This window comes from Amia ocellicauda, chromosome 8 (genome assembly GCF_036373705.1).
Source record: "Amia ocellicauda isolate fAmiCal2 chromosome 8, fAmiCal2.hap1, whole genome shotgun sequence".
Lineage (NCBI taxonomy): Eukaryota > Metazoa > Chordata > Actinopteri > Amiiformes > Amiidae > Amia > Amia ocellicauda.
The window spans coordinates 20,696,359-20,723,819 of NC_089857.1; the positions used below are offsets into that span (position 1 = coordinate 20,696,359).

The 27,461-nt window shown below is 37.2% G+C and overlaps 1 protein-coding gene across 1 annotated transcript in view; it reads right to left on the reverse strand.

Annotated features, from left to right (window-relative positions):
• npffr2a (neuropeptide FF receptor 2a) overlaps window positions 1-26,612 on the reverse strand; it is a 30,262-nt gene extending 3,650 nt beyond the window's left edge. Inside the window, exons 1-3 of the mRNA XM_066710629.1 lie at window positions 26,383-26,612; window positions 3,511-3,848; window positions 170-269 (exon numbers count right to left, since the gene is read on the reverse strand). Coding sequence (XP_066566726.1) covers window positions 170-269; window positions 3,511-3,841 — 431 coding nt within the window. The 5' untranslated portion in view covers window positions 3,842-3,848; window positions 26,383-26,612. The remainder of the gene's footprint in view (window positions 1-169; window positions 270-3,510; window positions 3,849-26,382) is intronic.
• Window positions 26,613-27,461: the final 849 nt, after the last annotated feature.

The window sequence follows — 27,461 nt, forward strand, 5'->3', positions numbered from 1 at the left end:
TATTAAATACAGAGCATTTTCATTTTAGAAATAGTGTTGTTGTTCACATGCATGTGTTTATTGTCCAATTGTGCTTGTGTCATCTAGCTATCTAGTTTTGCGTTTCATTTAAAGCCTTGTGTTATTACATCTTGTGCTTTGGTGAGCAAATACATTGGTTTTAATTTACCTGTCAACAGCTATTGCAACTAGAGTAAAGACAGAGGCAGAAACGGATATTCCTTGAACCATCCCACTCATTTTGCACACCAGACTTCCAAATGGCCATCCTGTAGAAAAAGAGCACACATTGTTTTGGAAATAGGTGCGTTGTATGGCAGAATGACAAGTAGTGCTCATGTATTTGCAATACGTATTAATAGAAACAATTTTAGATTAAATAAATAAATAATACAACAATCAAAATAACCCCATGACATGGTAACTTGTGACTTGGGACACAATCAACAACATTAGTTATTTAAAACTTGGAAATAAATACATAAATGACTGGAATTTGTTGTTTATGTCTTCCCTCATGTTTACGTATTTTTCATGTTTCATTACCAAAGTGGATTTCATTTCTAGAAATGTTCAGATTTCATAACTGCTGTGTATATAACCCTACTCAAAACCCCTAAGTATTGTGTATGCCAATTACTGTTATTATGCAACTAATAATCAAATAAACCACAGTAGAAAAACTGTCTTTCAATCCTCACAAACATATTACTCTGTTATTCTCCATGTATAAATAGATTATAGTTTTTAGATTGTAGATTAACTGGTACTAGATACCATGCAAGATTTGAATATGTTTTTCATGTGTCACAGCATACAGGGTGTAGGACATGAAGTGAGGTACTTTAGGATCACACGGTTGCCACATCTTTCATTTTTGTTTTGCAACATGACAGTGAAACCTCCACGTCACACACCTGCCAGCCACTGATGAACACACACAACTGTGCTACATGCCCAACTGCAAAGCACCTGATGGGAAACACAAGGAGGGTATATATGTAGCCGGTGTGGGTCGGCGCTCCCTGCACAGGATTTGGAAACGCGCACCACCGGCGCTCCACCGAGCTCCGAACCGCAGCGACTCCAGCTCAGTACAGTGCTAATTCCTCTATGCCAAAAGACCGGGTCTTAACACTGTACTACTTTTACTGAGTGGTTATGTCACTTTGTAACGTGCTCATTGTATACTGAATGAGCCCATTACATATAGGCAAGTGGAATGAAGAGGAAAGCATGGACTGACCACACAGCATACAACTACACAGCATACTTAATAACGCATATCATGGCCACGGCCCCAAACCGTTACGACTCCAACCCCATGCTATGCCACACATGACACGATGATATCACTGTGCTGCACACAAACACCAATAATATATACTCAGATCCTGTGGGAGAATGTGGCTTAACTTAAGAAGGTAGAATTTAGATTAATATGTCAAGGCTTTTGGCAATTTATTATCACTTATCACTCTTTCAGCCTTACTGGAAGTCTACATTGTGGTTTAGAGAGACTTTAGAGATTATACTATTAAATGCTCTTAAAATGGAAGTTATCTTGAACAATCGCAATATCGTGATCACAATATTTTTTTCATCCATCTATATTTTCTGCTGTAACAGCCCAATAATATTTTTTCCTCCAAAGTATACAACCAGTCACTCGGAGCTGGGAGCCTCTAGCAACACCAATGTATTGTCCCAAGACAAAGCTAGTTATGTGAATTTTGGTAATGTATATGGAAATATATGCACTATTTTCCATTTGTGAATCCAGCACTCTAAATGTAAATTCCACATAGTAATACACACTGAATTCTGTCCTCTATTTTTTTCAGGGATGTTTCCTTGTAATATTAACCAAGAGAAAGAGAAAAAAAGTGTTGAATGGATTTCTGTGACAAAACGTACAAAAAAACAAGAAAACCTGAATAGGATATACATATACTATTGGACCCACATGGACCTTCCTGGCAATCACCCCTCCTGAACCCTTTGATATCATCTAAACTACTTAACGTAATATATTTTTGGCAAACTTGTTCACCCCTGAAAGCAAACCAAAGTGCTACACTGGTTAGAAAACACTTATCTAGACATGTCTCCTGCATTTCATTCAGTAGAAACAGCCGACCATAAGTTTGAAGAAACATAAATTACATTGTTTGCCATTTTTACCGCTGAAAGGTTATTTCTATGGTACAAAGAGTGTTTTAGTTTCATCCCCCTTTGAAGTTACATAACCTATAGTCTTTTGGCCATAAAGTATTTTTTTTTTTGCACTGATATATGGTTAAAGCTGGTTACTATGTTCATAGTACATAGTAAATTAAACCTTTAGCTTTCATTAGCTTTTCATTCAACACGCAGGGAGGAAAAAGCCTCTTAACATCCACAATTTCAACTATCAGGGTCTAAGCACACATGACATACATAAGTCTAGAAACATATGTAACCATGATACAAAAAATAACTATTTGAAATAACAATTATGATTATTATTATTTTTTACCTTTTTTTGCTTATTTGTCTTCTCATTAAAACACAAATTGAAATAACAAGGACAATATCGTATTCCACTCCCAATGCAATGAGAAATGGATTTTGAATTTAGTAGGCAGTGAAAACGTAATTACTGCAGTATACAATAATTAAAAATCAATCTCCAAGTATTGATTAGAAACATGGTGACATTTAAATGTTCATCTTTATTTCGTGTGGGGCTTTTATCACTGGAGCTTTTAAATCCGCTCACTGAGAAAACCTTGGCAATAATTAAACATTGTCACGCGGAAATGGTGAGACAGCTTGAGCGTTCTTTGCCCGCTGTCAGCTGTGACACTACAGGATTACACAGTGTCAATAGTAACTCTATCTGTCCTTCTGCTGACACATATCATCCAGATAACACAAGCTTGGAGGATATGTTTAAGCATGTCAATTTTAAAACATTAAGTATCATTTGAGTATTGGCTACAACTGGTGAAAGAGCAAAAATACAGTACAAAACGGGGGATTAAAAAATGTGTAGTTACCATAATGGTTGGCATTACATTTTCAAGGCCCATATTACTCAAGAGAAGAAATGTAAATAGCATTTCACTGAGAATTCCTGACTTCTTGGCATGAAAACCATTCCATGTCTGTGATGTTAGTGGACATCTTTGACTAACCAGCTCCGTGAAACAACTGAGTTTTAGTTCTGTATGAAAGAGTTGCTTCTGTTTGATTTTGAATATTAATTGGCAAAGACGTTTAAAACACACCCACGCACCAAGTTTTATTAGGTATGCAATGATGCATAAGTACATGATATATATTATGTGTTTAAAGCCAATTCATGTCCTGCTAATTTGATTTTATATAACACAAATATTCAGATTAATGTCAATTTAGGAACACCAAAACAAATCCCCGTCTGAAGCAATAACACTGCATTTTACGTTCCTTCCCAACCATATGTTCTGTACTTCACAATATTAAAGTTTTGCTCTTATTACTTACCAGTAATGATATTATCCAGCAGTGTTGTTGGCATGCAAAAAATGCCAACTAGCAGATCGCTGACTGCAAGATTAAGAATAAACAGATTGGTGACGGTGCGCATGTGTTTACTCCGTAGCACAATGAAACACACGACTCCATTCCCCACCATGCACACCAAGAAAATAAGAAGATAAGAGATGATGAAAACTGCGGCCACGGGAGGCTGATGCAGATAAAATCCAACATAGGTCGTGTTGTATTGAGGGTAGAAATAATCCTGGGAGTTATTCTGAAAAAGCCAGTTCTGTGTATCCATGGACGTTTGGTTTGGATCCAATCTTGTGTTCATTTTGAACCTGGAAAATAAGGGAAGAAAACATGTATTTTTTGTTCTCGTCTTTTTTTCTGGTTTCAAAATACAAACACAGATATATACTGTACTGTGCAAATGTTTTAGGCAGGTGTGAAAAAATGCTGTAAAGTAAGAATGCTTTCAAATATAGACATGTTAATAAATTATACTTTATGCAAAGTGAGTGAACAGAAGAAAAATCTACATCAAATCAATATTTGGTGTGACCACCCTTTGCCTTCAAAACAGCATCAATTCTTCTAGGTACACTTGCACACATTTTTGTAAGGAACTCGGCAGGTAGGTTGGCCCGAACATCTTGGAGAACTAACCACAGTTCTTCTGTGGATTTAGGCATCCTCAGTTGCTTCTCTCTCTTCATGTAATCCCAGACAGACTCAAAGATGTTGAGATCAGGGATCTGTGGGGGCCATACCATCACTTCCAGGACTCCTTGTTCTACACTGAAGATAGTTCTTAATTACTGTCGCTGTATGTTTGGGGTCGTTGTCATGCTGCAGAATAAATTTGGGGCCAATCAGATGCCTCCCTGATGGTATTGCATGATGGATAAGTATCTGCCTGTACTTCTCAGCATTGAGGAGACCATTCATTCTGACCAAATCCCCAACTCCATTTGCAGAAATGCAGCCCCAAACTTGCAAGGAACCTCCACCATGCTTCATTGTTGCCTGCAGACACTAATTTGTGTACCACCCTTTGATCTCCAGCCCTTTGGTGAACAAATTGCCTTCTGCTACAGCCAAATATTTCAAATTTTGACTCATCAGTCCAGAGCACAGTTGAGTCTCTTGGCCTTGTTGCCACATCGGAGGTATGGCTTATTGGCTGCAAGTCTTCCCTGAAGGCCACTTCTGACCAGACTTCTCCAGACAGTAGATGGGTGTACCAGGGTCCCACTGTTTTCTGACAGTTCTGAGCTGATGGCACTGCTGGACATCTTCCAATTGCAAAGGGAAGTAAGCATGATGCGTCTTTCATCTGCTGCAGTGTTTCCGTGGCCGACCACTGCGTCTACGGTCCTCAGTGTTGCCCATGTTTCTTTGAGCTTCTTCAAAAGAGCTTGGACAGCACATCTGGAAACCCCTGTCTGCCTTGAAATTTCTGCCTGGGAGAGACCTTGCTGATGCAGTATAACTACCTTGTGTCTTGTTGCTGTGCTCAGTCTTGCCATGGTGTAGGACTTTTGACAGTAAACTGTCTTCAGCAACCTCACCTTGTTAGCCGAGTTTGGCTGTTCCTCACCCAGTTTTATTCCTCCTACACAGTTTTTGTTTTGTTTTGTTTTTGTCACCATCAGGATGTTTTTCCCATTCTCAAAATGCCAAAGAAGACTAGTATAAACTGTAATCATAGAAGATTGTCCTTCCACTATACCTTCACACAGAATCAATCCTCCATACACACAACCTAAATGTGGTCCCTTTATTGAGTATATATACCATCTGGTTGAAAAGGGTAGAGATCACCAGGATGTTGTTTAGCACATACAGCTAAACGTGGAGGTGGTTACAGTGTCTGGTTCTTTTGCTGGTGTAGGAGATCAGATCAAATCACATTATTATATTCTTCAATGTCAGACAATGACAATGCCATCCTATTATAGAATTACAGTAAAGAACAAGAAGTAGAAACAACAACAACAACAAAATGGTAGACATAACTGTATGGCCCAAATAGCTGATGGTGACAGTGGGTTTGTGTGTACTGTTTTTCTTTTACCTCATAGCCATATGATCTGTCAGTATCTGAGTCAAGATACATGTCTCACAGCATCTCTTTTTTGTCTCATCAGATTATACATCCACCCGATTAGCGTTCATTTACATTCATCCAATTTGTATGTAGCCTTTCCAATTTGAAATGACACCAATACCAGTGACACCCATACAAAGATTTTCATTATTATATCAAGCATAAAAAAAGCATTCAAACATTCTTTTTAATCAACTAAATAAAATGATTAACTGAGATTTACATGCAAATAAGAACTTACAGTTAAAAAACAAGATAGCCGTGTTCAACCTCAACATCATGGATATGATGGTATGATGTAATTCAACAAAAAAAATGTATAGAAGGGCTCAGAAAGTTTGCCAAAAGTTTTCATCAACTGTTTGTGTTATGACATGTGTTACAAGGTCAAAGTAAAAAAAGCAGCGCACAGTTACCATATCATTATTTGTACATTAAAATCACATTTTAACTTCAGAATAAATAAAACTATAAAATAGAAAGTTTAGATAATTAGTTTAATTTGACTAATTATCTGTAAGAGCTTTCTATCCATTGCCTACATAATTGAATTGTCTGACTGAAGACCTAATCATGAATATAGATTTAAGCACAATGCTACTGCTCTTAGATGTGGTCTTGATTTAAATGCAGTGCCTGAATACATCGCACAATGGTTCTAAAATAACACATCCCCTTTAGTGACTTTATATCAATGGGAATGAGAATTTTTTGTGAAGCAAAACATTGAAATAACAATTTTGATGTAACAACATATAAACCAGACTTGGGTCAAATACCATTACACAGAGACCAGGGTACCAGTAAGGGTACCTTAGGACTGAGCAAAGCAGTTAGAGGAGAAACAGCTTGGGACAAATTCCACAGATCTTTGAAAAACAAACAAACAACTCACTAAACAAACAACTAGGGCTGTACCCGACTCAGAATTTTGTCAGTCGAATCAGATTTGGCTGTTCAATACAGAGATTCGACTATTCGTTCCTTTTTTCTTTTTTGTTCATAACGGACTATCTGGCAATCAGAAAATGCATTGGCATGAGTTTCAGTGATGATTTCGACCACATTAACATAAGCAAATGCAATAGAGTCATGGGAACATATTTTTTTGCATTTAAAAATCAATAGAAGACAGCTGCATATGATGCAAGATTTGAATTTATTTGGTTTATTTGAATTGCCAACAACGTCGGGCTACCATATGGATTTGTCAGAATAATGTGACAGGCAGCACACATGTATTTATTTTTAAATCAAGCTAACTGAAATGTTGTATTTCACTGTAAACATTAAAAACAATGTGTAATGGTAAAATGTTTGTAACTGGGTTTAAAACAAACAAACAAAAAATCCCATATAAATCAGCTCTGCACTGAGTCCCGGCTCGCAGCAGCTCTGCTGGAGTCTCTGTAAACACACCGAGATCTTGGCAAAAAGACTCAAAATGGACGGGTGCGGCTCTTATTTTCACGCTTATAGCAAAAATACCTCTTGGGGTTGGCTAAAAACACCTATGAATATGTAATGTATACAGACACATGAATATATCTAATCTAAATTGGGCTTGATTCCCATTGATTTACATTTTGAAAATATAAGGTAAAGCGAACACGTGATTTTTTTTGTATTTCTATAGGTCTGTTTCTCTGGAAACAGTTACATCCCTTTTGGTACAACCCTCTACTTTAAATTGACTGACAGTTTAGCAGTCAAATTACAATGGTTCACAGAGGCCAGGGCCTTAAACATGGGGAATGAAAAAAAACAAAACAAAAAAAAAAAAAAACGACGGCTCGACTGAGGGGTCCCCGACTGATGATTCGACTCGTCGACTTTCAGGGGGCAGCCCTACAAACAACTACACAGTTTGTTCCAGATTGTTACAATGTGGAACAAACTCCCCAGTGATGTAGTTGAAGCTGAAAAGTTGGGAACATTTAAAAACAGACTAGATAGGATCCTTGGATCACTTTGATACTCATGATGGACACCAAATTACCTCCTCTTGTTTGTAAACTTATGTTCTTATATTCTTAAGAGATGTTTTGTGCTTTTCCATGACAATTACTTATTGAAATCCTATGGCTTGTTAACAAATGTTTAAATGCCAGTAGTTTTGTTAATACAGTACATGGCCAAAAGTATGTGGACACTCCTTCTAATTAGTGGATTTGGCTATTTCAGTCACATCCATTGCTGACAGGTGTATAAAATCAAGCACACAGTCATGCAATCTCCCGAGAAAACATTGGCAGTATAATGTGCTGTACTTCAGAGCACAGTGGCTTTCAAGTGGCACTGTCATAGGATGCCACCTTACAACAAGTCAGTTGGTCAAATTTCTGCCCTGCTAGAGCTGCCCCAGTCAATAGTAAGTGCTGTTATTGTGAAGTGGAAATGTCTATGGGCAACAACAGCTCAGCCACAAAGTGGAGCCACACAAGCTCACAGAACAGGACCGCTGTTGAAGTGCCGAGCAAAAATCGCTACCCAGTTCCAAACTGCCTCTGGATCCAACATCAGCACCGAAGGGGCCCTGTGTGAAATGTTATTTCCAAGGACCATCAACTTTTAATAGGTGGTCTTATTATTATTACCAACAGTCAACACATTTCAGTATACCACCACTCCCTCATTTCTGCAGGTATCTTCACACTGCACTGTTTACATATGAGGGGTATTTTGCTTTACAACATTACAGTACTTTCCAAGCAGACTTTCTGCAGGCATCTTCACACAGTACATTATAGAGCTTAAAGCAGTAGCAGCACGGTGGCTCTTTAACCAGGTCCCAGTATACTTTTGGGGGTCAAACCAGGCCTGGTGGCAGGATGAACTCGGCTCCAACTATTTTCGCTCAATCATGAATAATAATCGATAGTACGTTTACAAACTATGTATTTACAGCCACGCACGGCTGTCTTGCCACAAGAATATGGCTACTACATGGACAATTCATAACCGGCTCTAAAAAATGCAAGTTATGACAAGGCTACACAGCAACATGCACAATACCCATCTATAATACACAAACTGTTGCTAATTACCATAATAACACTTCCCCAACTGTGCATTGTCTGTGAAGTGAGTATATGGTAAAGCCATTGAGAAAAAATTAATATATGCAAAAGCCATGAAGATATAAGTGGTATTACACTGTATAGTTCCACTGAAGGGAAATCTTAATGTTACAACATACAATGACATTCTAGACGATGTTCGTGGCAACAGTTTGGGGAAGGCTCTTTCCTGTTTCAGCATGACAATGCCCCATACAAGTGCACAAAGCAACGTCGATACAGAAATGGTTTGTTGAGATCAGTGTTGAAGAACTTGACTGGCCTGCACAGAGCCCTGTCCTCCACCCCATCTAACAAAGGGGGGAAAAAACTCCATATTAATGCCCAAGATTTTGAAATGAGATGTTCCATGAGCAGCTGTCCACATACCTTTGGCCATGTAGTGTATGTTACTACCTCACTCATAACATCAACACAAATTAACTGAGGTAGGTAAAGTGAAACTGATGGCAAGACTTTTATACTTTGACTATTTAATGACAACTAAGTTTTTACATGTTGCTACAGTAATGTAGTGATACGTTGTGATAATGGCAGACTGGGAAGAGAAAAGGAGCAAGAGTGTGGAGAAGTGTGTCCGGGTGCCAGCAAATGGTTACAAACAGCACTCTAGCAAAACCTGGAATAATGTGTTTGTTTCAGAAATGAGAGTGTCTAGATATTTGACCGAATTTTAACATATATATATATATACACTCACCCAAAGGATTATTAGGAACACCATACTAATACTGTGTTTGACCCCCTTTCGCCTTCAGAACTGCCTTAATTCTATGTGGCATTGATTCAACAAGGTGCTGAAAGCATTCTTTAGAAATGTTGGCCCATATTGATAGGATAGCATCTTGCAGTTGATGGAGATTTGTGGGATGCACATCCAGGGCACGGAGCTCCCGTTCCACCACATCCCAAAGATGCTCTATTGGGTTGAGATCTGGTGACTGTGGGGGCCAGTTTAGTACAGTGAACTCATTGTCATGTTCAAGAAACCAATTTGAAATGATTCGACCTTTGTGACATGGTGCATTATCCTGCTGGAAGTAGCCATCAGAGGATGGGTACATGGTGGTCATAAAGGGATGGACATGGTCAGAAACAATGCTCAGGTAGGCCGTGGCATTTAAACGATGCCCAATTGTCACTAAGGGGCCTAAAGTGTGCCAAGAAAACATCCCCCACACCATTACACCACCACCACCAGCCTGCACAGTGGTAACAAGGCATGATGGATCCATGTTCTCATTCTGTTTACGCCAAATTCTGACTCTACCATCTGAATGTCTCAACAGAAATCGAGACTCATCAGACCAGGCAACATTTTTCCAGTCTTCAACTGTCCAATTTTGGTGAGCTTGTGCAAATTGTAGCCTCTTTTTCCTATTTGTAGTGGAGATGAGTGGTACCTGGTGGGGTCTTCTGCTGTTGTAGCCCATCCGCCTCAAGGTTGTACGTGTTGTGGCTTCACAAATGCTTTGCTGCATACCTCGGTTGTAACGAGTGGTTATTTCAGTCAAAGTTGCTCTTCTATCAGCTTGAATCAGTCGGCCCATTCTCCTCTGACCTCTAGCATCAACAAGGCATTTTCGCCCACAGGACTGCCGCATACTGGATGTTTTTCCCTTTTCACACCATTCTTTGTAAACCCTAGAAATGGTTGTGCGTGAACATCCCAGTAACTGAGCAGATTGTGAAATATTCAGACCGGCCCGTCTGGCACCAACAACCATGCCACGCTCAAAATTGCTTAAATCACCTTTCTTTCCCATTCAGACATTCAGTTTGGAGTTCAGGAGATTGTCTTGACCAGGACCACACCCCTAAATGCATTGAAGCAACTGCCATGTGATTGGTTGGTTAGATAATTGCATTAATGAGAAATTGAACAGGTGTTCCTAATAATCCTTTAGGTGAGTGTATATATATATATATATATATATATATATATATATATATATATATGTTTGTGAACCTTTCATAAATAAAATAAATAATTTCAACTATTCAAAATAAAATCCGCTGGTCCTGGTTAGATGAAGAAGATCAACTTAATTTACCAAACAGTGGAGGCAAGGCAACTCACATTAGAGTAGGTTACTGCATAAAATAAAATCAACAGCCCCCGTAAAGCAATTTGTTAGTGGTTTACAAACTTGGAGTGGAGGAAATTAGTTTTTTTCTAGTACTCTTGGTAGTTGTAGAGTGATGGTATTTGACATTGTTCAGGGTTTATTTTGTATCATTGTATTGAAAGATACACCAATGAAATAGCAAAAGCTCCCTCAGGGCCCTAGCCCCAGACCTGGACTTATACACTCACCTAAAGGATTATTAGGAACACCATACTAATACTGTGTTTGACCCCCTTTCACCTTCAGAACTGCCTTAATTCTACGTGGCATTGATTCAACAAGGTGCTGAAAGCATTCTTTAGAAATGTTGGCCCATATTGATAGGATAGCATCTTGCAGTTGATGGAGATTTGTGGGATGCACATCCAGGGCACGAAGCTCCCGTTCCACCACATCCCAAAGATGCTCTATTGGGTTGAGATGTGTGACTGTGGGGGCCAGTTTAGTACAGTGAACTCATTGTCATGTTCAAGAAACCAATTTGAAATGATTCGACCTTTGTGACATGGTGCATTATCCTGCTGGAAGTAGCCATCAGAGGATGGGTACATGGTGGTCATAAAGGGATGGACATGGTCAGAAACAATGCTCAGGTAGGCCGTGGCATTTAAACGATGCCCAATTGGCACTAAGGGGCCTAAAGTGTGCCAAGAAAACATCCCCCACACCATTACACCACCACCACCAGCCTGCACAGTGGTAACAAGGCATGATGGATCCATGTTCTCATTCTGTTTACGCCAAATTCGGACTCTACTATCTGAATGTCTCAACAGAAATCGAGACTCATCAGACCAGGCAACATTTTTCCAGTCTTCAACTGTCCAATTTTGGTGAGCTTGTGCAAATTGTAGCCTCTTTTTCCTATTTGTAGTGGAGATGAGTGGTACCCGGTGGGGTCTTCTGCTGTGGAGCCCATCCGCCTCAATGTTGTACGTGTTGTGGCTTCACAAATGCTTTGCTGCATACCTCGGTTGTAACGAGTGGTTATTTCAGTCAAAGTTGCTCTTCTATCAGCTTGAATCAGTCGGCCCATTCTCCTCTGACCTCTAGCATCAACAAGGCATTTTCGCCCACAGGACTGCCGCATACTGGATGTTTTTCCCTTTTCACACCATTCTTTGTAAACCCTAGAAATGGTTGTGCGTGAAAATCCCAGTAACTGAGCAGATTGTGAAATACTCAGACCGGCCCGTCTGGCACCAACAACCATGCCACGCTCAAAATTGCTTAAATCACCTTTCTTTCGCATTCAGACATTCAGTTTGGAGTTCAGGAGATTGTCTTGACCAGGACCACACCCCTAAATGCATTGAAGCAACTGCCATGTGATTGGTTGGTTAGATAATTGCATTAATGAGAAATTGAACAGGTGTTACTAATAATCCTTTAGGTGAGTGTATATAACATGTATAACATGTTTGCCTATGTTAATGTTTGTTAATATGACTAGTTTTCAATAAACAATTTCCACAACAATACTTGTTTTTGTTCCCTTCTGGAAAGGTTTAGTGTTGTTTTGTAGTATTACATATACTTTTAAGCTAAAGGCAATTTTTTATTATGTATACATTTATATAGAAAGTGTGCAACAAGATTTAAGTTTTGCTAGGTTGACAGTTTTTTAAGGTTAAAATGTTTTGTTTGTTACCTTATTGCAGAGTTAGAGTCTGCATCTTGTAAAACAAGAAATGGTCCTAGCTATTAACTGGGAGTATTATTCCATTCTGAAAAAAATAAAAATTAATGTAAAATGTAAAATAAAAAATTATACGTTTTTGTTTAGTTTTTTACGTTTTTTTCGACATTCACGCATTTGTTTGGCCAGGCCGCACCAATTGGCCTGAATATAGCTGTGGGAAAACCTGTTTGCTATTTGTATATAGAACATGAACAGAGTCAATCAAATGAATACTATAGAGTCAATATTACAAAATATAATCGAATAAGGGTGCCATTATGAAAGGACAAAACAAATATCAAGTAATCGATTAATCAAAAAACAAACAAATTCAAATTAATTATTTAAAATAACCTAATACATATGCAAATTAATCAATGTACAATGTTTAATATTTTCTAAATACTTAGCATCACAATGTCTGGTTTAAAAATATGTGAGTTAATCAAGCAGGTTAATTTAGCATTATATAAGTTATGCAATTTTTTCTAGAAAGTTTTAAAGTCTTGTCAGATAGAAAATTATGCAAGAAAGTGAAAAGCACATATAATCAAATATCAAATATATATCGTTTTAATACTTTTGCTTGTATTGTGACCTTTGTGTTAAAATTGACAAAAAACTTAAATTCTGAATAGCTGGAGGGAAACAATAACTTCCAGAAAGCAGGAAAATGAATATATTTGAACTCATCAAGTAGGAAATTATTCAGAGTGCAGACGGCCCACACCTCACTCAAGTGAGAGTGCAGTTAGACTTCCTAATGGAGCCACATAAAAGCAAAATTACACTGAACAAGAGACTTCAATAATAATAATAATAATAATAATAATAATAATAATAATAATAATAACTGAAGACATTTGGCAAACTCCATACATATTTATGATCAGAAAAAAAAATCTGAATGCCATAAAAGCAGGCTTTGGCAGGCTGTTGTGCACACATTGAATTAGGCTCAGTTTCAGTATGGAGGGTAAAAAGGAAGTACAATTTAGCTCTATGACACATCTGGTACAACAGTGAGCCAAATTATATCTGATTTCTGCAGAACTGTTAAATGCAGGGCCTAAATACACAATTGCTATCCAGTGCTTCAATAAAAAAACAAGGCTCTAATATTACACACTGAGGGACCTTCTTTTTTAAAATGGGCAGCCGTGGCATTCAGATAATATGCATCCAACAAAATTCCAAGATGGGTAAAGTGTCTATTAATTTGGTGTCCTTCGTCATACAAAACCTGAAACACAAGGGTAACAGCACCACATACGAAAAACAAATTGACAAAGTACGTTTCATAATAAAATGTATGTAAAATAAACAACAAAAACATAAGAATACATAAAACTGCATTTCCTGTTTGAATCTCTGATTTGCCTATATTGCTTTACATGGTATATTCAAACTAAGACCCCAGTAACATGAACATTATTTTATTATTTTATTATTATTTAATTCCTTTATACGATCGAATCCCTCACTGCAACACTGTACAGCACAGTACTGGGAATTTGACAAGAACTCAAACTTTCAATTTGTTAAAGTTTCATGTTTTTGTCAATGAGATTGAGATTGCAACATAGATTTGTTTAAAATAAAAGTTCATCCCCAGCCATAAAAATCTAATTGTAGTTTCCACTTTTGTGTATGGAAAAGCAAGTTTAACCCAGGCTGTATGTATGAGGTGGGTTATTTTCTCATTGTGTTCAAATGTAGTTATATGCTCAAAACCCATTAAAACTCTATTACTAATAAATAATTAAATTAATTCATACATTAATTATTATTCTTGTCAATATGACCCTTTGGGGAAAAACAACATTATTATCTAATGACTAGAACACACCAATCTTTGTTTAATAGTCTATTATATCTGGGTCACACTTGCAGTTCAGCAGCATTAATGTAAGTTGTGTAAAAGGCATGTAGATCTTATAAATTCAATGAAAAAGGAAGCAAGTAATGAAGTAGTAAAGCATTTAAAAAAAATACAAATTTATGCAGAAGTAAGACAATAATGCCATGTTAAAGGCCAGAGATTTTATCTTTCTGTGTGCAAGATTTTGTTTTACTGTGACTTTTCATGTGGAAGCTGGTGCTACATGCAATACTTATTAGCCCCTAGGTAGCATACAACCTCCAATTTGTAACAATGTCTGTTATCACTGCTTGAAAGGCCCTTATAAAAGCAAAGCAAAGGTCATAGCCTGGCAGTGTTAATCAGGAGTGATGAATTACTCTCTTCTTTTCCATTCCTGTATCATTGAATCCAGCTTTTAAATGGATGAGACTGAGCAATAGGGTACTGACCCAGCAAAATCTTAACCTCTTAACTACCCTCCAACTCAACGGTTCCATACAAAATATGTGTGTGTGCGCGTGTGTGCGCGTGCGTGCATGCGTGCACCACAGTGGTGCAGTGGTTATCGCTGTGCAGCTAATGGGACGCAGGTTAGATTCCAGCCTTGTGTGTATCACTGCCTGTGTGGAGTTGGCATGGTTTCCCTATGTCCTCATTCCGGTTCCATCCCAGAGACATGCTGCTTAGGTTGACTGGCTACTCTAAATTACCCTGTACTTGTGTGTGTGTGTATGGTACTTGCAAACAACTCGATTCCCTATAGGGAGGCTTCATCCTGCAGGGGATTGATAAAGGCTGTTGGATGGATGGATGGATGGATATATGCATATTTCATGATCATCAGTCTTTATTGATCCACTGCTCGATGAAGGCCTCCCCAAGATGTTTCCACGTGTTTTGATTTACACAGGCTCCCTCTATTAAACTATAAGAGCTTTAGTATGCACTCCCTCACTGCAGTGCCACTGTTTATAGAAACAAACAAAAATGACTTCTAGCATATGTAAACATGTTCAAAAACAATGAATGTATATAGTGAAATATAACCTATATACATTTATATTTTGTTGGAATAAATATGTACACATTCACTGGTATGTAACAATAGGGTGTTTATAGTTGTGTAGATGGAGTGGTTGAGTGCAGAGAAATGTGATTGCTTTAGAAACCATTGGTAGTTATTGTATGGGAGTGTGATGAAAGCAGTGCACACCTTCATATAAAAGAAATGACAAAAAATACATACATAAGAAACGACAAAAGGTTTTATAAAAAAAAAATACTTTAAATAAAGATCCAAATTTAAAATATATAACTTACTGCCTCACTGCCTGATTCATGCAGGTTCATGAAAGGTTCTTGTGCCCCTCCATTATGGCAGGTACGTGTGCGGCTCCCATACAACTCCTATATAAGTGTTGAAAAGAGCACATACTGTTGGAGGGAGGTGTTATTACCATATTTATACTTTAATACATGCTACATGTGGATATGATAAAGGGTAAATTAAACAATTTAGAAAATGATTGTTTGACAAGAGCCAATCAGCTTCCAGATCTAACGGTGAAATGCCCAACTGTAAATTCAATAGAATAAAAAATAAATCAATCCACGCATATATCGGCTTAGCAAAACATACACCAACCACTGTATAAGATCAACAACTGTTCAGCTACTTCCTGACGCTTGGTCTGGAGACAAGGGCACTCATGTCAGAGATGGGACACTTCAATGAAAGCACAATTCCCAGCTACTGGTCAGCAAATCCCCAATCAGTCCACACTTTTAAATTCAGCTTTTAAATTCAGCAACACATTCCGATTGAATATTACAGAGACTGTTCAGAGTGTAACATTACCAGATGTCCTAGCAAATAAAAGGACTAAGGATATATTTTAGTCAAATACAAATAATAATATTCTGTGTGTATGTTGTTTTTTCATCCAAATTACATCTCAGCGGAAGGTTACTGGACAAAATATCACAATATCAAGGTAAATATATGATTTTAAGTTTATTAAATTAAACACATAAATACATAGATCATTTTCTAATAGCAATAGAGCCCTCTTGATGTTGGCTCTAAAAAGTTTGAAACCTTAACCTTTGATACCTCCAAAAACCTTGACTTTTGAAAGTACCCTTCGCCTTCAACAGCCTTCTATGTTCCTATGTATTATTGTGAAACTTTATTTCCATGAGTCATTCCTCCTAGTGGTTTAGCTGGGGAGGAGTTAAGCACACACTCTGCTATAAAAGAGTCAGTGCTATAGAAAGAGAGGTCAAGGTCTGCACTTTCTTTCGATTTGGTGGGAGGTGAATCCTTCTTTTCTGTAAATGGAAAAACATTGAATCATGTTATAATAACCCCATTAGCTGGCTCTGTGGAAAAACAGTGGATTGTACCAAATGCAACCTTGGGCTCCATTTCATGCTATAAACTGCCAGTACAAAACTAATTCTCACTAGAATGTGATTCTCCTTGCTAGTGATCATTCCTTTGTGACAATCAGCCTTCATCGATCCACTGCTGGATGAAGGCTTCCCCAAGATGTTTCCACTTGTTTCGATTGACACAGTTACACAGAAACCCTTCAAGAAGGAGCTCATTATCTTATTCACACAAGATATCCATTCATTTTCAAGGTCAGTCAATTCCTCAGGTTGACTTCCAGGAACCAGTGCATGGAATGTCACTGTAATTGTTTCATCTTGTTATATCATAACACATTAATCTGAACCAGTGGCATTTACTTTGCCCCATATTACCTTTTAAAGTAATTCTTCCCATCCTTCAATGAAAGCACCTGTGCTTCATGTGGCATTAAAATATCAGATTGACCCTCTGTAATCAGTTGTACAGATGTCAAGGATATGGGTATGAAGTTCAAAAGGTGGTTGAAATGTATTCTAAATAAAGGTCCGGGTGATGGAAGTTCATACTTCAGAGAATTCTGCTTCCTTCTTGAACTCTGTGAGGGACATGGGGTTACAACTACTTCTCCACATAATACTGCCCACCATAAAGATTGTCAGTCTTACTGAAACTCTTGTTGTTGTTATGTGGAACTGGTCGATCAGCACAAAAGAAAACAAATCACAACATATCTTGTTGTACATGGGCTTTCAACATTGTATACATATATAAACAGAACAAAAACATGTACTTTAAACAAAATTGTGTGCATAATGATATAGTATAATTTCTCTGAACCTGAATACTAAACATCAACCCTTAGTTGAAAGGACAGTTACGTGGGGGTTTACATTTACAAAATGTAGGTACAGCTGAAAAAAGGAATTAGAACTTGAACTGCATATTATTTTCTAAAGATTAGAATTGAAGATTAAGAGAATCTTTTCCTTTTCAATTACTATATCAGAAATATCTCAACTGAGAAGGGAGAGCGCATGCATTGACTTGATCTTTTCAAATGACCAGGATAGAGTCAGAGGGACACTAATTAGAGAACCAATGGCAAACTGTGATCACAATATGGTTAGCTTCGAGGCATTCTTTCAAAAAACAAGGACCAAGTCTAAAACAATGGTCTACAGTTTTAGAAAAGCAAACCTTGAAGGTATGAGGCAGCACTTAGAAGAGATAGACTGGAGCACATTGGATACAGATTCAGTTGAAAATGGACAAAATGGTTTAGAACATAAGAAAGTTTACAAATGAGAGGAGGCCATTCGACCCATCATGCTCGTTTGGTGTCCATTAATAACTAAGTGATCCAAGGATCCTATCCAGTCTATTTTTAAATGTTCCCAAACTTTCAGCTTCTACCACATCGTTGGGGAGTTTGTTCCAGATTGTGACTAGAAGTATGCAAAATAATATGAATAGAAAGAAAATATTGTATAGCGCATACAAAAGGGATAGAGACGAAACAAAATACAAATAATATGTTGAGCTGCAAAGAGACCTTAAGAAAGGGATCAGGAAAGAGGGAAATAGAAACAGATATAGCTCTTGGAGCTAAAACTAATGCTAAGACCTTTTTTTAATACTACAACAGCAAGAGGTCAATAAAGGAGGAAGTGAAACAGATAAAGGGCAAAATTGAAAATCTTGGAAAACAAACAAGATGTGGTAAATGTCCTAAATTTGTATTTTACAGAGGTTCTTACAAAATAGGATAACATGCCACAGGTTAACAACCAGTCCAGTCAAACCCTAAGAGAGATACGAATAAATGAAGAGGAGGTACTATGAGCAGAATTAAAAACAAACAAATCACCTGGGCCAGATGGTACATTTCCAACAGCACTTAAAGAAATGAGGGAAAATATTTATAGGCCGCTAACTCAATTATTCCAAATGACACTTAGAACAGGGGATGTGCCAACTGACTGGAAGATAGCAAATGTCATGCCAATCCACAAGAAAGGGGACAAAACTGAGCCAGGAAATTACAGACCAATCAGTCTCATCTCCATCACCTGTAAAATGTTGGAGAAAAATATTAGACAGAAAATAGAGGAGCATCTGAATGAAAACCATATTCTTGGAGATAGTCAACATGGGTTTAGACGAGGCAGATCATGTCTCACTAATTTATTGGAATTTTTTGAACACGCAACTGCAGCTGTAGATCACGTGAAAGCATATGATATGATATACTTAGATTTTCAAAAAGCTTTTGATAAGGTTCCACACCAAAGACTGATCCTCAAACTGGAAGCTGTAGGCATTCAGGGTAATGTCAGTAGATGGATTATGAACTGGTTTATGTAAGGAAACAGAGGGTGTCGATTAGAGGAGTTGCTTCTAACTGGAGTGAGGTTATTAGTGGAGATCCACAGGGATCAGTATTAGGGCCTTTGCTTTTTCTAATCTATATTAATGATCTGGACTTTGGTATAATTAGCAAACTTGTCAAATTTGCAGATGACACTAAATTAGGTGGCTCAGCAGATACAATCTCGGCAGCACAGGCTATTCAAATTGTGGGCCGACACCTGGCAGATGAAATTCAATGTGGACAAGTGCAAGGTATTACATGCAGGTAACAAAAATGTCCACTATAATTACACTATGGGAGGTAGGACTAGATGAAGTAACGCATGAGAAAGACCTAGGAGCCTACGTGGACTCCACACTTTCTCCATCCAAACAATGTAGGGAAGCAATAAAAAAGGCAAACAGAATGTTGGGGTATATTGTCAAAAGTGTAGAATTTAAAACAAGGGAAGTAATGTTAAGACTCTACAATTGGGCTTTACAAGGCATTAAAAACGGAAACGGAAAACAGGAGACACTTCTTCACACAGAGAGTTGTCACAATCTGGAACAAACTCCGCAGCAATGTGGGTGAAGCTGAAAATTTGGGAACATTTAAAATCAGACTGGATAGGATCCTTGGATCACTCAGTTATTAATGGACACCAAATGAGCACGATGGGTCGAATGGCCTCCTCTCGTTTGTAAACTTTCTTATGTTCTTTTTTATTTTCTTAATACCTTCAGGATTAATTTAGAAGAGCATGTGGTAAAATAGGTAGAACTAAAATATGTAGAACATAATATTTACAAAGCAAATAAAACTTTAAATGGGCTTATCATATCTAAATGCAACTGCATGGTATCATTACTACATATAAAATATATTTTCTGAATACTAGAGTCACTTAAAATATGTTCATTCTTAAGGATGAATACAGTTTTGGGTATAATAAGAATCACTAATACATGCAACCAATGAAAATATTTCAGTTAGAAATGTGTACAATATGTCAGACTCATCTCTCTAGTTATGGTAAACACATGCATACAAGCACAAAAACATGGACAAATTGATAGACTAAACAGATCTGCCTGCTTTTTAGACAAGGTAACCATCCTGTTTGTTTTAGAATACTTATACTGATTTAAATCCAAAGTTCTAACTTGTAAGTATTCCCTACATATCATTTTAAAAATATAGCAAAGAAAGAAACAAGAAACAAAAGAAAAAAGTTATTTCTGAACACTGTAATTTGTATTGATTGTGCATGGTGACTGATAGCTAAAGAGAAAAAAACACTCCTTCGGCTGTAGAAACCCAGAAAAAACCTGAAATGCTTAATCCAGGTGTTAAAGCCTGAATATGGTATGGTAAGTCAATATCATGGTATCATCTGTCGAAATTCAATTTCCATTTCTACAGAAATGTGATGCTTTTGGCTTGTATAAACATGTTTTAGCCATTTCAGTAGAAACCTAAAATGCTTGTGAAAACATAACTGCTTCTTAACACTTACATTTCCGTATATCTTGTCCTCAGATTGAAACCCAGCATGATCTTTTCCCTCAAAACACAACAGTTCAACTACAGTCATGCGTGACTTGAGTGTCACTATAAGTATGACCATATAGAATATCATCGAAAAACAAGGTTGTTGTTTTGAAAAGGATTGATTGGAAAATCCACTAGAGGGCAATGTTTGCCCTTCAGTATTTCAAGGTACTTTTAAGTTAAATATATGAAAATATTAATAAATGACACTAAATACTATATTTAAAGTATAGTATGTGTATTCTGTGGTATATGCATGATAACCAGTGTAAGTTTTTTTGCGTGCTTTGAGAATGACATGCCAGTTTTTGGTTATCTGTTACAGATTACAATTTTTTTAGAGAAACATATTAAAATCAGAACAATTCAGTTACGAATGTTTATAAAGTCACATTGAATGTCTATTTAATTCAAAGCATTGGACATTAATCTTGTTTATGCAGGCTCATCTGAAAAGCTAAAGATTATATTTCATGTTTGCCAGCTTATTTAATGTATACTCTTTATAGCAGTTTCTATTTCTAGAAGTGTACCAACACATCTGCTTATAACAGCAAGGCATATGCTGATATTATTGGAAAAGCAAATGAGTCACACAAATGAATGACTGATATTTCAGCTCACTTAAAGAAGCCTCAACAGGTAGAATTCTGGAGCTTCAGGAAACTTTTACTTAACCACTATGAAGTTGTAGTTTGCCATTATCCAGGTGGGTCAAAGTTTTGACTGACCCCAGCCCAAAGTCTATTTTACCTTTGGTTCTGGTACCTTGAGGGTAAACTGACAGACATACTTAATTCTCATAGACAATTATTCATAATTAGGAATATTTTCCTCCGTTTTGAATGCATAATTGTTTTCACACTATCATTTGCAAGATGTAATAGCATTTAAAAGTTTTTCAGTAGAGCCTTAATTAGTAGTAATCCTTCTTGCACACAATTATATTCCACACAGGGGGCTATTTAAATATTGCTCTCTGTTTTAAGTATTTTTTTCATGGTATCATCCATTTCTACCACAATCTAGATGCCTTTTAGGCAATACCACCAGTAACTTCACAGATGTACGTGAGCCTTTATGGGTTGACACTCATAAGAAAGTATCAATTTGATATTTTGGACAGCATATTTTATAACTAACAACAAACCTATCTGACGTGGTTCAACCAAAAATGTACCATCATCATCACCATCACCATTACTTTTAAACAAGAACTGCAATGCTGTAGCCTGTGTCTTCCTTTTGACAATGTGTGTAACTCTTGCATGTTTTAGCTGCAACCCACCATTTCCACCCCATCCTTCCTCCTTTTATATAGTATTTCCACTGTCTTATATGTGATTCCTCTGCTTGGACTTTACACCTGTAGAGCAACAATCCTCTGCTTTGCAACTGAGAGTCTGTTATCACAAGCACGGCGCTACTTGTCAACCTCCACTACAAATATCACAATACATATATCACAATTATTCAAGTTATGTTAGACATCTCAGAATGTTTAGTAAACCTTTACAATTCTGAAACAGAGGCTCCTGGGTGCTTCTATAATTGGTCCTCATAATCCAGAGAGTCTTATTCTTGCAGTTGGCAAGGGCCATAGAGACAACCTGTACACGTAGGAGGGTTGCAGTGGTGAGCCAAGGAAAATATAATTGCTAACTTAAGAAACAGATAAAATAGTAGATAGATAGTATCTATAAAATCTTATATATATATATATATATATATATACACTGACCTAAAGGATTATTAGGAACAGCATACTAATACTGTGTTTGACCCCCTTTCGCCTTCAGAGCTGCCTTAATTCTACGTGGCATTGATTCAACAAGGTGCTGAAAGCATTCTTTAGAAATGTTGGCCCATATTGATAGGATAGCATCTTGCAGTTGATGGAGATTTGTGGGATGCACATCCAGGGCACGAAGCTCCCGTTCCACCACATCCCAAAGATGCTCTATTGGGTTGAGATCTGGTGACTGTGGGGGCCAGTTTAGTACAGTGAACTCATTGTCATGTTCAAGAAACCAATTTGAAATGATTCGACCTTTGTGACATGGTGCATTATCCTGCTGGAAGTAGCCATCAGAGGATGGGTACATGGTGGTCATAAAGGGATGGACATGGTCAGAAACAATGCTCAGGTAGGCCCAACGATGCCCAATTGGCACTAAGGGGCCTAAAGTGTGCCAAGAAAACATCCCCCACACCATTACACCACCACCACCAGCCTGCACAGTGGTAACAAGGCATGATGGATCCATGTTCTCATTCTGTTTACGCCAAATTCTGACTCTACCATCTGAATGTCTCAACAGAAATCGAGACTCATCAGACCAGGCAACATTTTTCCAGTCTTCAACTGTCCAATTTTGGTGAGCTTGTGCAAATTGTAGCCTCTTTTTCCTATTTGTAGTGGAGATGAGTGGTACCCGGTGGGGTCTTCTGCTGTTGTAGCCCATCCGCCTCAAGGTTGTACGTGTTGTGGCTTCACAAATGCTTTGCTGCATACCTCGGTTGTAACGAGTGGTTATTTCAGTCAAAGTTGCTCTTCTATCAGCTAGAATCAGTCGGCCCATTCTGCTCTGACCTCTAGCATCAACAAGGCATTTTCGCCCACAGGACTGCCGCATACTGGATGTTTTTCCCTTTTCACACCATTCTTTGTAAACCCTAGAAATGGTTGTGCGTGAAAATCCCAGTAACTGAGCAGATTGTGAAATACTCAGACCGGCCCGTCTGGCACCAACAACCATGCCACGCTCAAAATTGCTTAAATCACCTTTCTTTCCCATTCAGACATTCAGTTTGGAGTTCAGGAGATTGTCTTGACCAGGACCACACCCCTAAATGCATTGAAGCAACTGCCATGTGATTGGTTGGTTAGATAATTGCATTAATGAGAAATTGAACAGGTGTTCCTAATAATCCTTTAGGTGAGTGTATATGTAGGTTCACCATTACAAATATCAGTGAACAGTATTTTTACAGTGCTTACAGCTTTAAAATGGCTTGAGGAGATACTCATGACAAGCTTTCCTCACATCAGCAGCTGTACTCTGTGGCCATGCATAGCCCACACTTAATCTCCTGCACAGCACTTTTTAAGAATAGCCATGGGAGGAATTTATTGTGAAAAGGAAAGCTAATTCTATAAATGTAATTAGTGTAAATGCTATGAAGGGATACTCCAAACAATCAATACAAATAAATATCTAAATGATCTTTGTTTAATTCTGTCTGTCTGTCTGTAGTTATTATCATCATATTTATATATTATTATTATTATTATTATTATTATTATTATTATTAATAATAATAATAATATTATCCTCACTTGGCAAAATGAGGAATGCTTAATACATTACATAGGGAAAAAAGAAAGAAATCACAAATCAAGTGAAAAGATACACTTTTTTATTTTTAACGTGTGCCTCTTTCTTGGCAGGCACCCCTGTCAAAATGTATCATTTCACATGAAAAAAGGCAATCCGCTGGCAGCGGTGTGAGAGCAGCTCTATTGGTGCCATTTATGTTTTTGTAGATGAAATGTTTTTAAACTGCTTTCCCATTACTGATGAAAGGGCAGTCAGTCAGGCAATGCAATATTTTGATGGGCAATTAAACCTTTGTATTATTATTATTATTATTATTATTATTATTATTTGAATACAATGTGCTTAGCTGTTGTTTCTCATCAGAGTACTCACCTCCTAATATATACAATTTCTCAACACAGACATTTAACTTCTAGGACTGGATACATAAAGTATGCCAATATCTTAGAGCTATAATAATAAAAAGCTTGTTTCAATTATTTCCTTAATAACCAAACAAATGTCCTGCCAGGCTGCCCAACTTGCATTTCAACCTAAATTAGTCATGCATATTGCATAACAGAGAAACAGAGAGATTTGGGAGGCATTCAATTCAAAACCTATTGTTTTATTTGAAGTAAGACAGCGAGGGTGCTTCCCTGGAAGGCTGAAGTAAAACAATGAAATGTAAAGGTCATGTTTGGCACCTCAATTGTTCATTATATAAAGCAGAAGATAGCTTGAAAAATGAAAAGCATGTTTTGCTGTCCTCCTACACAGAAAGCTTTGTAATTACTTATTTTTCAGTGTAGCCCCAATAATAATTGTTAGATCCAACTGGCTTTTATTAAGGCGAACACTTATCACAACCTTCAGCTGTATCAAAAAACTGAATGAAAGCAGCACAAGTTGAACTTCGAATTTCTTCTGAATTCATGAAGTACAGATTTGATCTGCCACTTCAAACTCCATAGGCAAATCTAATCGGCACCACTTTATTTAAACCTTGAAGCCCATGATAATGACTGAAGAAAGGCGGTTAAGACTCAGTGACATTAATTCAATAAGATAAGTATGCCATTATACATTGTCTTTATTTGCTGCAGTCAGCTCAAAGATGTGGATAAGCTGACAAGCAAGTCCTGCTAGAAGACAGTTGTAGGCATTGAAGCCACATTATCCATATCAGGTGGCAGCAATATCTAGGAATGTGAGTGAAACTGAACAATATTGGATCTCCAGTCTTACAGCTTGAGTGAACAGTGTCTTCACTCCACTATCTCCAAACTAGCTTCAGATAACATGCTGAAAAAAGCAACTAATAAGTAAATAAATACAATATCCGGAATCACAAAATAGAAAAGAACTAACTACACCTTTCATAGATAAAGTCAACTATGTTTGAGCAATAAGTGATAACAAATACAATATTTAAACAAAAGCACCGTTACTATTTGATTAAGGTCTGTATCATGTTCAAGAAAACATGAAGTTACTGAAACCAAAATATACACCAAGTTTAAAGCACTCCCCTTTCCTGAAGTCGACTGTCTCCATTACTAAGATGTTATTTATTTATTTTGATAATTAATACTACTACTAAAAATAATAATACATTTTAGAAAGCCTGTATTAAAGAAAATAAATGTCCCGTACATTGCTTTATATCTACCAACATCCTCTGGAGAGAAGAATAAAAAGTGCATCTGTATACACGTAGATGGACAGATCCTAATTTATAAGTACAATTCACTAGCTCTGTATATGTACTTGAATAAATGTCTGACTTACAGAGTGAAAACACAGGAAGATGACACTGTAACCCTTCAAATCACCAAACGAAAGTCATAGTTTGTATTTTAATTTTATTATTATGATTATTAATTGCAAATTAAGTTTTTTGAAGTAGCATCCAAAACAACATACAAAAACCTATCTTCTTTGACACCCTATAGTAAGTTGTACAACACTTATACATTATCAGCTTTGCGGTTCAACATTCAATTGCAATGTATAGCCTATCACCAATAACAGAGACATTTAATTAAACAACAAAACTAAGCATAGTAACTGAACATCACATACAATACTTTGTAGTAATGCACTCAATTAAAAAAAAACAAAAAACGGTAGCGTTTGTGCATATATCAATTTGTCATATGTAACACCAGGAATATTGGATTAAAATGTCACTATCAGTAGTAGGCATATTCAGATGGGAAAATGTAAATCCTTTAACATGCTTGTGTGGGGAGAAAGGTGAAATTGCTTCAATTTCTGGAAGAGCTTGATGAGAAAAAATCTAATAAACAGTAGACTAACTGTTTAAAATGTACTTGTACTTCTACTAAACAGCACCACTAAGACCCGAAACAGCTGTTAATTGTAAATGCAAAACGATGCTTACCTTCAGCAAATGCCCTCAGTGTTTCTTCACCTGCTCACACAGGTGAAATGAAATCACAGATCTTTCCGTTCCGTTCTTTAAGACGACAATACCGATATAAAAGATACAAGAAAAAAGAAAACATTAAAAATGGTTGCAAAGTTACCTTGAGGGGCCGCACGCTGATCTAAAGACTATGGGAGTGAAGTTAGATCTCTAACAATCGTGGTGCAAGACTCTCTCTCTCTCTCTCTCTCTCTCTCTCTCTCTCCACGGTGCAACAGTGAAAAGTGACTGACTGCAGGCAGTAAGGGGGGGAAAGACAGATTTCTTAAGTGCTGATGCACACTTTGGCGTCATTGTGAGGGGATGGACCACCTCAGCAACAAAAGTGGTGGAAACATGTCGCTGTAAACCCAGTGCGCTGGTTTGTGTAGCTGCTCACCAAGTCGAGCCAGACATGTCATTCGGAGCACGTAGTGTGATGTAATGCCAGATGTTGTTATTGACTGTATGGTATGTGTAACACTAGCAGTGATTTCATGTTCATTGGATTACAATATTGCTTATAATACTCTACTTAAATGCTTATTGTACATTATGATTTGCAGTTTACCTTCACATTGTAGAAGTTCAAGCTTTTTTCAATAGTGATATGATATATGTTGATATGTATTTGATATACCTTCAAATTGTTTATTTGCATCCTTTATCCAGCTACCTATAATAGTATGGTTGTTGTTTTTAGTTTTCCTTCAACAGCAGAGGGCACTGTTAGACAAAAATAAGTGAATGGCAACAATAGGTTTTCTTTTTTTATAAATAGTGATAAGAAAATAAATTAGGTGCTATTTATTTGAAGAAAATAAATATGTTTATTTTGCCACAGCTCACATTTGCAAGTTGAACATGCAGATCCTCATTTTTAATTTAATTTAAACAATCCTTCTTAGGCTATTATATAAATAGCATGACTCTTTTGCAGAATGGTGGCTGCAACATACTTATTGATATACCAAGTACAGGAAGAAGCACATTCTTTTAAATTAATTAACACACCATGATTAAATTATTCAAAATTAAAGCCTTTAGTATTCAAG